The sequence below is a fragment of the Neofelis nebulosa genome, chromosome 10 (assembly GCF_028018385.1).
Source record: "Neofelis nebulosa isolate mNeoNeb1 chromosome 10, mNeoNeb1.pri, whole genome shotgun sequence".
Classification (NCBI taxonomy): Eukaryota; Metazoa; Chordata; class Mammalia; order Carnivora; family Felidae; genus Neofelis; species Neofelis nebulosa.
In genome coordinates this window covers 53,859,259-53,873,805 of record NC_080791.1, presented here as the reverse complement: position 1 = coordinate 53,873,805, position 14,547 = coordinate 53,859,259, and the positions used below count along the sequence as shown (strand labels likewise).

At 37.8% G+C, this 14,547-nt stretch overlaps 1 protein-coding gene across 7 annotated transcripts in view; it reads right to left on the bottom strand.

Annotated features, from left to right (window-relative positions):
* Positions 1-14,547, bottom strand: part of NARS2 (asparaginyl-tRNA synthetase 2, mitochondrial) — a 133,380-nt gene that overhangs the window by 8,345 nt on the left and 110,488 nt on the right. For 5 of the 7 annotated variants that reach the window (XM_058687647.1, XM_058687650.1, XM_058687649.1 and 2 more), the window contains 3 exons: positions 9,620-9,717; positions 7,308-7,334; positions 1,170-4,038 (listed from right to left, as the gene is read on the bottom strand). In XM_058687647.1, the coding sequence (XP_058543630.1) occupies positions 3,894-4,038; positions 7,308-7,334; positions 9,620-9,717 (270 nt within the window). In that variant the 3' untranslated portion in view covers positions 1,170-3,893. Of the gene's footprint in view, positions 1-1,169; positions 4,039-7,304; positions 7,335-9,619; positions 9,718-14,547 lie in introns of those variants that run through there. The other 2 variants (XM_058687648.1, XR_009249657.1) reach the window with 2 other exon arrangements.

The following is a 14,547-nucleotide window of genomic DNA, read 5'->3' as shown; positions in this document are numbered from 1 at the left end:
TCCCACCTGTTTTCTTTTTATTATACATACTTAAGATTGCAGACTGAATACAAATATTGATCAGAAGCCAACAAGCCCCACGCATTTCTTATCAATTCAATCCAGGCCAATTTGTCTTTCAACTCTGCATTTTTATGTTCTTGCCTCACCACTTACTAAAATAAATATGTGAATAAATAGCAATCCAATCCAAATAAGCATCTTTCATCTATAATTATCGAAACAAGAGATTTAAAGAAGAGCAGAGTTAATCCATCTCACCAATTGCATCTTCAGTGCCTGTTCAGTCATGCTTGAATGTCCAGATTCAATTTATAGAGAGAATGAATGTATAACATTGTAGAGGGACGCTTCTGGCAGATACTGTCTGAGAGGGACAAAAGGTCAAACAGTCCCTTTGCTGTTCTGTGACAGTCAGTCTCTGGGCTGGGTCAGAGGGTGGGAGAATTATGTCTAGATCTGGAATGGATCACTCACACAATTAAGTTCTTGTGAGACCAAAAAAATACATGAATGAATGAATAAATAGAAGCACAACCTCGCCAGGCCAGAGGACAGCCGGATGAAAGTAACTATTTTTCCCCACCTAATTCAAAATTTGAAATGAGAATGGAAATTAATGATGGAAAGACCATTTCTAAGTTTTAAAATATACACACTCTTTCTTGGGTGGCTGGGGTTGCTATTTTGAGGTGATGTTTGGAAATCTTGGGAAAACAGAATCTGATTTTTCCCTCATTGGAAACTGGTTACTCAAGCAGAAGTTAACACCCTCAAATCACCTTTTAACTCACAGTTTAAGCCCTATAAGAATATTATTATAGCGTGGGTAGTCCTTGACTTTTATTCATTCTACACAGGATTCTACAATGCTGCTTCTCTGCACAATCTGGATATTCATACAGGAGCTGACAAGTGGGCATTTTAAAGTTTTCCCTGTAGATGCCGTCTGCCCTGCCGGCAAGTTTAGTTTTGGCATTTTCATGATCTTTGTCTGACACCAGTATTTGCTGTTGCTCAATTATCGGTAAAATAAAAGCAATGAGTCAAAGATGTCAATTTTGAGGCTTGTTATGAGTGGCAAGTGTTTGGCTTCAACCAGATACTCACTGTGTGATCAACTGTAGAGGAAAAGAACAAGTAAGTATGAAAGTTGGGAAACACACTGCTGAAACTTATCAAAAAGGCAAGAACAATGTTTATATGAGGAGGAACTTCTCCCACCCCACGCACACACACAATGAACACACTGAAGTCTATTGCAGAACTTTCAGTGATCTGACTTCACTGTACATTTTCAGAGACCTGATATGTGCTAAAAATCAAGTGTATAAGTTAGACTCTAAATCGATCGTTATTAGTGACTATCTCCAGCACAGATTCCTGAAAGATTAAGAGATAGAAAAAGAATCCTTAGAGTTGATCTATTTCGAAATGATAGTTCTGCAGGTGAAATAACTGGAGGGCACAAAGATGATTGAACCAGATTAACACTCTCCAGCTAAATCAATGGTGGCTCTGGGATCAGCACCTGGGGTTTCTGTGATTCACTGTTCTTTCTATCACTGTTGTTTTTGATGCCCCACCATCATATTAACATTATAATTCTATCTGGTGCCTCAAAAATAACTGGAGACACGATGCCCGAGAGCCTGGGAAAATATTAGTGCTTCAGGTTGGGGGCCTGTGAGAGTCTCTGATTCTCACTTCACAAAATTAATACAGTATCAAGACTTGAATGTCAAATCAATACTGACTGATGTTGCAAATGTTTTAAAATGGTTTCTGCATTTATCTTCCAGGTCTAAGGTTAAATATCACCTTTTCAGAGATACCTTCTCTAGCAAAGTTATCTATGCTTGCCCTGTTCCTTTTTTTTTTTTTTTAATTTTTTTAATGTTTATTTATTTTTGACAGAGAGAGAGACAGAGCATGAGTGGGGGAGGGGCAGAGAGAGAGAGGGAGACACAGAATCAGAAGCAGGCTCCAGGCTCTGAGCTGTCAGCACAGAGCCCGACGCGGGGGCTCGAACTCACAGACCGCGAGATCATGACCTGAGCTGAAGTTGGACGCTCAACCAACTGAGCCACCCAGGCGCCCCTATGCTTGCCCTGTTCTTTATAAAATATTATAGCATATGTCATATTTTGAAATACATTTGTTTGCTTATTGATTGTGTATCTTCTCTAATAGACTGTAAATTCCATGAAGGCATGGGTCATTTCTCTTTTGTTCACTATCATTTATTTACCACCTAGCCCCATTCTTGGCATACTGAGTAAGCTCAAATAATATCTGTTACACACAAACAAATGAATTTATCTCTCTAGCCCACGATTGAGGCAAGCCTTATGAAAGCTCTAATTATCTCTTTTGTCCTGCCCTAAACTTGGTATCTGAGCCCAGGGGATTAAAGTTCTAGGGAAGCAGATTTTAGCTCCGCAAAAACGAAAAATGAGACAGATTCAGAAATGGAATGAGCTATTTTGTGGGATACTGAGCTCTTTGCCAACAAGTGCCTGCCCAGGTATAGGCTCTCTCTGCATCAGGCAGAAGTTTGGTCATGAGAACATCTTAGTGGCTTCTGTGATTTCCAGCTCTAAGGTTTGGCAGTTCCTTTCAGTCATTTGCTTTGGGTTAGGATAAAATAAAGTCCACATACAAACTCATCAGGAAGTAACCTCAGATAAGTTATCTAATGAGACTTAGAAAATTGGCTATTTAGGCATGCATGCCATTTACCATTATGTGATACATATAAATTCTACTGAGCATATAATTTGGCTGTAAGTCCATAGATATGTAACTCAATGAAGACTACAAGAGTTAAAAAAAATTTGTGTAGTATTTCAGTTTTAAGCATGCGTGTGTGTGCGTGCACACACATGCACACACACACACTTTCATGTAATTGTTGTATCAACTCTGAGGAAAATGATGTATGAGCTCATACAGAGTAAACGGCTTGTCCAAATCATACACGTAAAGTGCTACAGTTGTCAGGTCTCAGATTCCCAAACCAGCAATCCTCTCAAAAACTCTAATAGACAATATTGCCTTTTGAGTCCAAAATTCCCCGTCCTTCAGGTTTAGCTACATTTGCATGCTCATCTTACACTGGAAATACCTTCTTCCACTTTTCACTGTGGAAAGGTCAAATGGAACTTAAAAATATATCTGTATTTTTCTTTCAGAGGTATCAAAAATCTATTTTATTATTAGAGAAGTTACAAACATCTACTATAAACTACAACAGTCACTAGTTTAAATAATTAATACATCCCATTTGCTATTTTTATACTTAAAGATCAGCAGTTATTAAATGTGACTTTTTGCACCCCGTCTGACGAAAGATTTCAATTCAGAACATTAACTTAGTATTAACTCAAAAAAGACCCCAAAAAGAATATTTTCTTCTGTAATGTTTAGCAAAATGGTGAGAATAAGATGGGCATTTATCATAGATTAATTGGAAAGGGAGAAAAGATCCAACATTTTATTTTTAGCTCCTAGTTGTTTCTCAGAGGTCACAAAGAGCAGTGCTCTAATGATTAAAGACAAAGTAAAACACACGATCTCATCCTGTCTTAAGAGTCTGAAAGGACCTCTGAGACCACAGTTCAGTTTCTTCATTTCTTCTTAATTGACATAATAGATTTTGAGATTCTACCTGCTGCAAGTATCTTTTTGAGAGAGTTCATTTTTCCACGAATTGCTCTCAACTTTCTAAGAAAGTCATGATCACTTCTATTTTTCATAGGTCATATCTTAGGGCCTGACAATCACATATTGAAAACTTTTGCATTTCTATACTTCAAACATGTATTCTCTTATATGCACATTCACACGCAGTACCTCTGGCACAGGGTGATTTTCTTTAACTGGTCTTCCAGCTATAAAACACACGAATGAGTAAATCTTGGAAAAGGGATAACATCTTTGATATTGTCAATTCCCAAGATGCACTGCAGATAGCGTTCAAATCCCATCCCAAAGCCTCCATGTGGTACAGATCCAAATCGACGGAGGTCCAGATACCTGATTTTGAAAAGAGAATCATCACCTATAGATGCTGTATTGTATCAGATGTCATGATAGAATTTTACATTTCAAAAATATTTTGCAGCCATTTGTTACCTACCATCTACATCATTTTTTAAAAATGTTTATTTATTTTGAGACAGAGAGAGAGAGAGAGAGAGAGAGAGAGAGAGAGAGAGAGAGAGAGAATGAATGAATCCCAAGCAGGTTCTGTGCTGTCAGAGCAGAGCTCAACATGAGACTTGATCTCACAAACTATGAGATCATGACCTGAGCTGAAATCAAGAGTCTGGTACTCAATCAACTGAGCCACCCAGGCACCATGATCTACATCACAGTAGTAAACAAATCTTTTCCCTCCAAAGACAGGTGAAGAACAAGTTATAATGAGCTGTCCAAGGTAACTCAAATAGCATTCCTGATGCATTCATAGGCTTTGGTCACTTGATCCTTTTTAAGTTATTTATGTACTTATATGCAGAAAATTTGCCTCATGAGGCTACAGAAAATGTTCTAATAACTTTATTAATTTTCTTGAAAATATATTCTTCTTCTATTTTTTAGTTTGTTAATGCTTTTTTTTCCTACTAAAATCATGTTGTTCAATACAGAGAGAAGAGTGAAGAGTTTTGCCTGATAGGTTATAAAATGATACCCTCTGTATTAGATTGTAAGCTCTATCAAGAACAGGAACTGTGCCTTATTCAACCATTTTATTTCTACGTCTGCTCTGGAGAAGATGCTTCCTCCATGAAGATTTGTTGTCTGAAGGCACAAAAATATACTCTTGAACGCTAGAGTGAAATTTCCAGTCCTGTGCTTCAAACCTAGTATAGTATGTCCAAATCCATTTTTCTGGAAGGCTAGATAGCCTGCAAAACCTATCTATACTAATTCTATTCCCATTTAAAATCATGTGGCTAGAAAACGGTACAGCCATGATTCAAACTCAGATTTCAATACACCGGCTTGTCATAAATTTATTTTAGGAAAGGAAGGAGGAGGAAGACTTTATAGGTATTTTTATTATGTCATTTGGTGGGGGATTTCTTTATAGCTTCTTGAATGATTTGTAAAATCACTTCCAGAATAAAACTTAAGTGCCATAGCCGGTAGTCATTTGGATCCTCAAGAATAAAGACGATTACCTAATTTACCCACTATCAGTAATAATGACCACATGTATTGGTATTTTAGGCAATTAAGATTGAATATGGATCTTTCTAAAATAAAAGAGGAATTGCAACTGGGTGAGTTACCACCAAGTGAGGGATCAACGAACAGGAGTATCTAGTATAAAACTTCAGACCAGTAAGCACTATCAGGAATAATGGAAAAAAGCACAATCTTGAGTAAATGAAATGTTTGGTAGCTGAATTAACTTCAAGTTTCCAAGGCATGGGGGCAGGGCATACTTTGATATACTGAGAAAATGAGATGAAAGGCCTATCAAGCCACCTGCCACAAACACCTGCAGGATCTGGGCTGGCTGCTAAAAGTCCAGCAACAGTTTCAGCTGGCTCTAAATTTCTCATACATCGGTGTCAAAACACTGGCATAAATGGCTGGAAACTGAATTCAGCAGATGGATTTAGTCTGTAGCATTTTTCTTGCCCTTGCTTTGATATATAGAAAAATCCACTTCTAAAAAACAAGTTTTTGAAGGAATATGTATTTGTTAGATTGTTGTTAAACAGATTCTACGGCAGCCAGGTTACAGAAGAGATGGCACAAAAGTTTGTGGAACTAGTTACAGATGTTATTTGCATATGGCACGGAGAAATAGGAAGTGAGTAAAATCTTTAGACACCTGGGGTGGTTACTCACAATGTAGTGGAACACGAGCAGAGATCGCAGACTTGAAGATTTCTAAAATCCCTTCTACCTTTAAAATACTGTGATTACCAGATAAGAGGAAGCAGAGGAGAATAACAGAGATTTATATTTAGAGATCTTAAGAGTTTGAAAACTTTAGCTGGGACAAGAATAGTACTGAAATGAGTAAGACCAGAAAGGCCTACACTTATTTAACAAACAATTAAAATTTGTATTTAGCTAGTTTTTGCATACTATGAAGATTATCTTGTAGACAGACAAAAACAGGCAAAACGCATAAGCTTGCTCAATCAGGGGGCTCATCTACCTCATAGCGAGACTGAGAACAAAGGAAAGGGGAAAGGAAACTAGCTTTTACTGAGGTTCTATTCTAGGTAGATACTTACCCTATATTATTTTATTTCGTCCTCACAATAATCCTCTTAAGTTGATATTATCATCCCATTTCAGAGCCAAGAAAACCAAGACTCAGAGAGATTAAGTATGTCTAAAGTCACTATTGGTACCGAGAACAAACTGAGGGTTGATGGGGGGTGGGAGGGAGGGGAGGGTGGGTGATGGGTATTGAGGAGGGCAGCTTTTGGGATGAGCATTGGGTGTTGTATGGAAACCAATTTGACAATAAACTTCATATATTGAAAAAATAAAAAATAAGAAAGTCACTATTGGTAAATAATAAGGCATTTAAGGGTCATGACCTGCACATCATTTTAGGCTTCTGCCCTTCTGTAATCTAGGTATTTCAAAAGGCAAGTGTACAATTTGACCCTTCCTTCTCCTGAGGACAGCAGAAGAATTAATAATATTGTTGGTATTATTACACCAAGATCCTGAAGGAAAGCTACTATATAAAAATATAAGTACATAATTTGTATGTATTCAAAAGTACTTGAAGAAAGGGTTTGCAGAAAGAAAACCAGAGCAATTCTGGAGAAGTAACTGTATGAATGCACACAAGTGCTCTTTCCTACCCAGCACAGATTTCTGCAGACTTTAGGGATCACTTAGCTCAAACTCTAATTTCACACACAGAGAAACTGAAGCATAATGGTTAGGAAAAAAGCCCCAGCTCCATGTTTCTAACTGTGTGCTCTTGGTTAAGTTAGTTAATATCTCTAGACCTTAGGTCTGGAGGGGTAATAAAAAGGAGATAAGAATAGTAACCAACTCGCAGGGTGTTATGATAATTACATAAGAAAATATACATTAAAATTTTAACACAGTTATCCAGCAGCACCCAATAAGTAATAAATAAACGGCAGCCACTATCATTACTATTTTTCCAGGATTCAAAGACAATAAATAATCTGAGAACTGAACTATTCATTTTTCTTAACAATGTTTCACAGTGCCTTGGGAATACACGTAAAACTTGTGTAACAATCAGACCAAACAGCTATAATAAGAATGATTAAGGGTCACATTCTTACCATTGGTAGGCTTCCGTTAGTCCTGATCTGTAAGAGGAAAATAACAAAATTCTTTCAGAGAATGGCAAGAAGATAAAGATACTAACCACCAAACATTTATTCTGGGTAGTATGCAAAGTGCTCTTTATAAAGAAGTATACACAAAAACCTGTGCTCTCAAAGAACATGCAATATAGTTGAGAAGCTGAACCTTTAATATGGTAAGAAAGCTAACGTATCCAATAGTCTAAGGTGTTATCAAGTGAGTGGCAGAGACAACAAATGCTACAGGAAGTATAGTCCAGAGCCCAAAAGAAGGGGTCCATGTCAGATGAGCTTACTGTCCTGTGACATAAGAAAAGCACCATAATTATGGGTGCTGGGAGGCACACAGAAGGAACACAAAGACACAACTTTCATTCTGTAACATTGAAATAATAATATAGATTCTGCCTCCAGAATATGGTTGAAAATTGTTTTCTGGCCAATTTGAAAAACGCTAATAAAGTTTTAAGCTCTTAGTACTCATGAAAATTAATTTCAGCCCTTTAAAGCTTGGCTGGCTCGGTCGGTGGAGTGTGCGACTCTTGACATCGGTGTAGTTAAGTCTGAGACTCACATTGGGTGTACAGATTACTTAAAAATAAAATCTTAAAAAAAATTAATTTCAGCTTTTTAAAAAAAAATGTTTGGGATCACAGTGCATCTGAAGTGATAAAGACTATGAAAAAACCAGATATACAGAAAACATGAACAGAAGTCACAGATATATCCCTAAGATAGGGAAACACATATAACCATTTCATTAGGAAAGATAAATTTGGATATAATCAGATATTAGGTAAACATGTAATGTTATGAGGAAAGGTTTCCTGAAGGAAGGAAGCAAGCAAAGAAAACAGACCAATTAATCTTTCAACAGATGAGGTTTCTTGCCATGTGTGATTTTTATTGTGCTTAAAAAAAACCCAGAGAATCTTAAAATTCTTTCCATCTAAGGAGTTTGACCTTTACTTCAATTCCACAATTTTCCCAGGACTTTCTAACATTATAGTAGTAAGGAATTAGGGGCCTAACTAACAAAAAAGAAGCCTCCCAGAACATATTTATTCCCTTTCTTCTGGACCCTGACCAAATAGAGCAGTTCAAATGATTGGGATTACAAAACCAAGTTACCTAACAGATTTATAGGTTGGGATCTTGGAAAAAACATCAACTTTTTAAGCATTTCTCCACTAGGAAAAGAAGAACTTACAAATGGCTAATTTTACAGGATATTTTCAAAGTATTATGGCTTTTCCAGGTTACTCTGAAACCCAGTATTATCTGGAGAGTAGGAGAGTGGGATTAAGCCTTCAGCATGGGAAAAATTTTTTTTTTTTTTAAAGTCTGGCACAGCAAAAGTGGAAACCATGGAAAACAGAAGTTTATAACCTTGGTTAGTTTAGGAAGTCATTGTGGTTTGTTGGCAAACCACGCATGCATAGGAGTGGTAGTTCAATTAGAAACACAATTCTCTACTTCTCATCTCCAAAACATTTTCTGCATTTTATGGATTAATTTCTAGGTCTCAAACAGCAAGTTAAAATAAGTTATTCAAATAGCTTAATCAAGACCCTTACATAGCAGAAAACCCAAGGAAGGGAAAACTGCTTATTCTAAATGTTAGTTTAGTGGATATTTTTAGTATCTTTCTTTCTCCAGCTTTATCCTTTCTCTGGTTCAGAGTCTGTCTTTATGTCCCTATAGGAGTCTTTGTTTATGTCCCCAATCATAATTTAGAGTAAATAAAAAAGTACACAGAGAAGAGAAAAAATGAAGGACAAGCTTTAAGGTTGGCTTCTATCATTAACTTTTAAAAAAGCAATTTCTGGGGTGCCTGGGTGGCTCAGTGCTTAAGCATCTGACTCGTGATTTGAGCTCAGGACATGATCAAATAATTCATGGGATGGAGCCCCGTCGGGTTGTGCGCTGACAGTGTGGAGCCTGCTTGGGATTGTTTCTCCCTCTCTCTCTCTGCCCCTCCCTCACTCGTGCTCTCTCTCCCAAAATAAATCAATGAACATTAAAAAAAAAATTTTAAAGCAATTTCCATAGGGAGAGATACATACAAATTAGTGGACAAGTAACACTATGGCCTTATTTCACATAACAGTTCCAATCTTTAAGACAGGGGAACTCAGAGAAGTCACATAACAACTTGCTCAAGGCCACAAAGAATCTGAGATCCAGGTCAGTCAGGTGCTGAGGCTCATTCACTCTTCTCTGTTACTTTGCCAAGACTGCCTCATCATCAATTTCTGAACTTTGTTTCTTTTAGGTCTGATCATTACCTGGCCAGTCGCTGCTCTAAGAAATGGTACCGTTCCTCTCTGAGGCTTCCTCCAAAGAGCTCTCCAACTCCAGGAACCAGAAGATCAACAGCAGCAACCTAAAAAGGAAAAAACTATAAACAATCTCACACATTCAGAGGATTCCAACAATTGTCAGCTTCTCAAGCAAGTGGAACTTTTAACATTTTGGCGACTGGCTATTTAACTGCTTACCAGAATATTATTTATGTTATCTGTTGACGTGGTTTCAAAATCAAATTTTTAATATAATCTTTAGAATAAATGATACAGAAATTGCGGACAGTTACCTCTCCTTTCTTGCACCATGTATACAATGTATTTAAATGTGTTTTCTTCACAAATGTGGTATGTTAATTATAAAAAATGTCACAAAAAATGTGGCAAGTATTAAAAATTATGAGATATTAAAAATCATCTATCACCATGCAGAATAAATTGCATTTTTTGTTTTTAGATGTTGTATTCTTTATTTTGAAAATCAGGCTAGGGAAAGTCCCACTTTGCCAGGGAGGGGTAGATCAAGCCCTGTGTAGGGCTCTGTGTTGACAATGCGGAGCCTGCTTGGGATTCTGTCTCTCCCTCTCTCTGCCCTTCCCCTATTCTCTCTCAAAATGAATAAAATAAACTTAAAAAAAAAAAAAAAAGAAGCTATCAGTTTTTATTTAACTGCTTTTTTGTTGTTGAATATTTTGGTGTGTGTTGTTTGTTTTCTCTTTAATAATTTGACAATGAAGATTTTTCTTTAATTTGTAGTATTTTGGTAGGACTTGTAAAATATGTTCTGATTATTATTTTTAGTGTTTATTTCTTGAGAGAGAGAGAGAGAAAGAGACAGAGTGTGAGCAGAGGAGGGGCAGAGAGAGAGGGAGACACAGAATCTGAAGCAGGCTCCAGGCTCCAAGCTGTCAGCACAGAGCCCCACGCGGGGCTTAAACTCACGAACTGCGAGATCATGACCTAAGCTGAAGTCAGACGCTTAACTGACTGAGCCACCCAGGCGCCCCCGATTATTATTTTTTTAACGTTTGTTTATTTATTTTGAGAGAGATCAAGCAGGGAAGGGAAAGATAGAGAGGCAGGGAGAGACAGAATCCCAAGCAGGCTCTATGCTGTTGGCGCAGAGCCCAGCGTGGGGCTTGATCTCATGAACCATGAGATCGTGACCTGAGCAGAAATCAAGAGGTGGGCGCTTAACTGATGGAGCCATCCAGGGGCCCCAAAAATGTTCCAATGATTAACCAAAGAAGTAAAAACTGAAACAATGAGATAGCATTTTAGAGTTATCAAAATGTGAAGGCAAAAAACCAACATAAACAGCATGGATTAGAAGATACATGAGCCACTACTCTCCCACGACTGACAAAACCTTTCTGGTCAGCAACTTGGGAGAAGATAACCAAAAGCCTTAAACATCCATATGCTGTGACCTGGCAATGGCAGTTCTAGGAACTAGTCCTAACAAAATAATCAGAGATGCAAAAAATACCAAACAACAAAAAGCAAAAAACGAAAAACAGGAAAAAAAGAAAAAAAACAGAAAAGATTACTGCATAGAGTATTTGTTGCGATATTACTTACAATAACAAAATTTTGTTCAAGCATATGTCAATAGGAGATGACAGATAAATCTTAGACACAGAAAGAAAAAAAGATTGGCATCTAAAATAATGAGATGTTAATTATGCTGCCACTGTGATTTCTTCTTTTCTCTGTCTGGTATTTTATTTTCTACAATGAGGATGTATTACACTTTTGTGTTAAGAAAATAACAGAAAACTTTTAATAGGGGAAAATGGTAGCTTCATATTTTAATTTGTATTTCTTTATTTACTAGTAATACTTAATTTTTGAGAATGTTTATTTGCTATCTATATTATTTTGTGATCTGGTAATTCTTTTTTGTGGGGCAGGTAAGCATCATTAACACCAAGAATCTAAAGGCACAAAACTAAAAAAGCATGCAACAAATGAAAGATTAGGAACTCATAAAACACATTTTATTTATTTATTTGATTAAAATTTTTTTTTTTTAATTTTTCATTTATTTTTGTGAGAGAGAGAGAGAGAGAGAGAGAGAGACAGACAGAGTGCAAGCAGGGGAGGGGCAGAGAGAGGAAGACACAGAATCTGAAGCAGGCTCCAGGCTCTGAGCTGTTAGCACAGAGCCCAACGCGGGGCTCAAACCCACAAACCAAGAAATCATGACCTGAGCCGAAGTCAGATACTTAACCAAATGAGCCACCCAGGTGCCCCACATAAAGCATATTTTAATCTTCAATTATTATTATTATTATTTTTAAAGTAAACTCTACACTCAACTGGGGCTTGAACTCACAACCCCAAGGTCAAGAGTCACATGCTCTAACAACTTAGCCAGCCAGGCGCCCCTCACATTGTAATCTTTAAATGCCATATTATAGTATAAACTCTTTTCTTAAATTCTACCTCATTGTATTATTAAGCCATCACCCTGTTCTGATTTCAGAACTTTATTTTTTCTTCTAAGTAGGCTTCACACCCAGCATGGAGCCCATGACTCTGAGATCAAGACCTGAGCTGAGATCAAGAATTGGATGCTTAACTGACTGACCAACCCATGTGCCCCTGATTTCAGAACTTTTGACTGAGATATCCTTTATAAATAATTGAGATTAATAAAGAATGTAGTAATTCAAGAATGTGCCCCAAATACTGTCTCATCCTCATTATTATCGTTAAAGGAGAAAAACATCAGGTATAATTTTCTTCACTTGGCTGAATTAGAATGAGAAAGAACAGAAATTCACTAATGGCTTCTACTTTTACTAAATTTCTTACCACTCAATAAGCTGGTGGGAAGACAAACAGATTTTGTCACACTACCACTGCTTATTGACCACATTTTAGTAATTCTTCTGTGAACTTGGGGGGAGTACAATGACCAAGCAGGTAATTCAGAATGTGGATTTGGTGACTCAGACGCGGTGACAGGTAATGAAACACAGTTTTGGACAGGTGGACAAGACAGCCTTAGAGTAAATGGTCATGGGCTATATAGTTAATAGAGTTGGACTCCAATCAGAACCCTGCAGTTGCCCTTCCTATTCTCAGAGAAAGGGGAAGTTTCAAGGGACTTTTTATGGCCACTGAAGGACTGGCATCTTTATTTCTTAGTATCTTGCCTTTGGACATGGCTAAAATATCCTATAAGTTGAGACATGTGCTCAAAAATTTAACTTTATTTTTTAGGTTTATTTATTTGAGAGAAAGAGAAAGAGCAGGGGAGGGGCAGAGAGAGTAAGAGCAGGGGAGGGGCAGTGATAGAGGGCTAGAGAGAGGGAATCTCAAGCAGGCTCTGTGCTGTCAGCATGGAGCCCGACATGAGGCTCGAACCCACAAACCATGAGATCATGACCTGGGCCGAAACTGAGTCGGATGCTTAACCAACTAGGCCATCCAGGTGCCTCCCCCAAATCTGTTAACTTTAGTACATTGTTTTAAATTTAGACTTATAAGCAATCAAGATTAGAAAAGAATAGACAACCAAGTGGTTCTCTGGTCTTTGCTTTAAAATATTTAAAGACTGAAAACCACTACCCTTGAAATATAGCATTCCATCTTTGGGTAGTTCTGACTACTAACAAGGGACAGGTATATCTAAAATCTATCATTTTCTGGGGCGCCTGGGTGGCGCAGTCGGTTAAGCGTCCGACTTCAGCCAGGTCACGATCTCGCGGTCCGTGAGTTCGAGCCCCGCGTCAGGCTCTGGGCCGATGGCTCGGAGCCTGGAGCCTGTTTCCGATTCTGTGTCTCCCTCTCTCTCTGCCCCTCCCCCGTTCATGCTCTGTCTCTCTCTGTCCCAAAAATAAATAAAAAATGTTGAAAAAAAAAAAATTAAAAAAAAAAAAACTATCATTTCCAAGGATTTTATTTTTTAAGTTTATTTATTTATTTTGAGAGCATGAGTGTGTGCATGTGTGCACGTGAGTGGGGGAGGGGCAGAGAGGGAAAGAGAGAATCCCAAGCAGGCTCTGTGCTGGCAGCATGGAGTCCAATGTGGGGGCCGATCTCCCGATGAGATCATGACCTGAGCCAAAACCAAAACTCAGAAGCGCAACTAATTGAACCACCCAGGTATCTCTGCAAGGTTTTGAAGTTGAGGCAATTCCAAGTGACAAAGGTAAGCAGTAACTTCTTCTGGTACTTTTGGTGTAGGCAAAGCTTTAAAAGCCAGAGCTATAAAGGTCCACTGCCTCAAAAAAAAAAAAAAAAAAAAAAAAGATGCCGGAGAATCAGCTACCATGGAAGAACAAGAAATAATAGTCCAGCTGGGGCTGGTGGCCAATGATGAGGGAAGGAGTTGTTCTGCTTTCTCTATCCATTCATAAGAATCAAACAAGAAACTCATTTCCTGCTTGGTCTTACTGCTAATGCAACTAAAACAAGTAAAAAAAAAAAAAACAACTTTGTAAATCTTAGCACTTTCTGTGGGTCTCAATTATGTTAATTTTGAACCTTAGTTTTTTTCAATATTATTTTCAGAGGATATCTGGGTGGCTCAGTCAGTTGAGCGTCCGACTTCAACTCAGGTCATGATATCTCAGTTTGTGAGTTCCAGCACTACGTCGGGTTCTGTGCTGACAGCTCGGAGCCTGGAGCCTGCTGCTGATTCTGTGTCTCCCTCTCTCTCTCCCCCTCCCCCCACTCATGTTCTGTCTCTCTTTCTCTCAAGAATAAATAAACATTAAAAAATTTAAAAAATATATATTATTTTTAGAGGACCATGAAAGACGCATATTTATCTTTGATTAAAAGCCTCCTTTAATATTTGAGTTCATTGGAGAAACCATACTGGTTTTAGACCTTTCTGTTTAATTTTTGCTTATCTAGAATATTTGCAACTGCACAGTAATAGTTGTAGAAGTGGT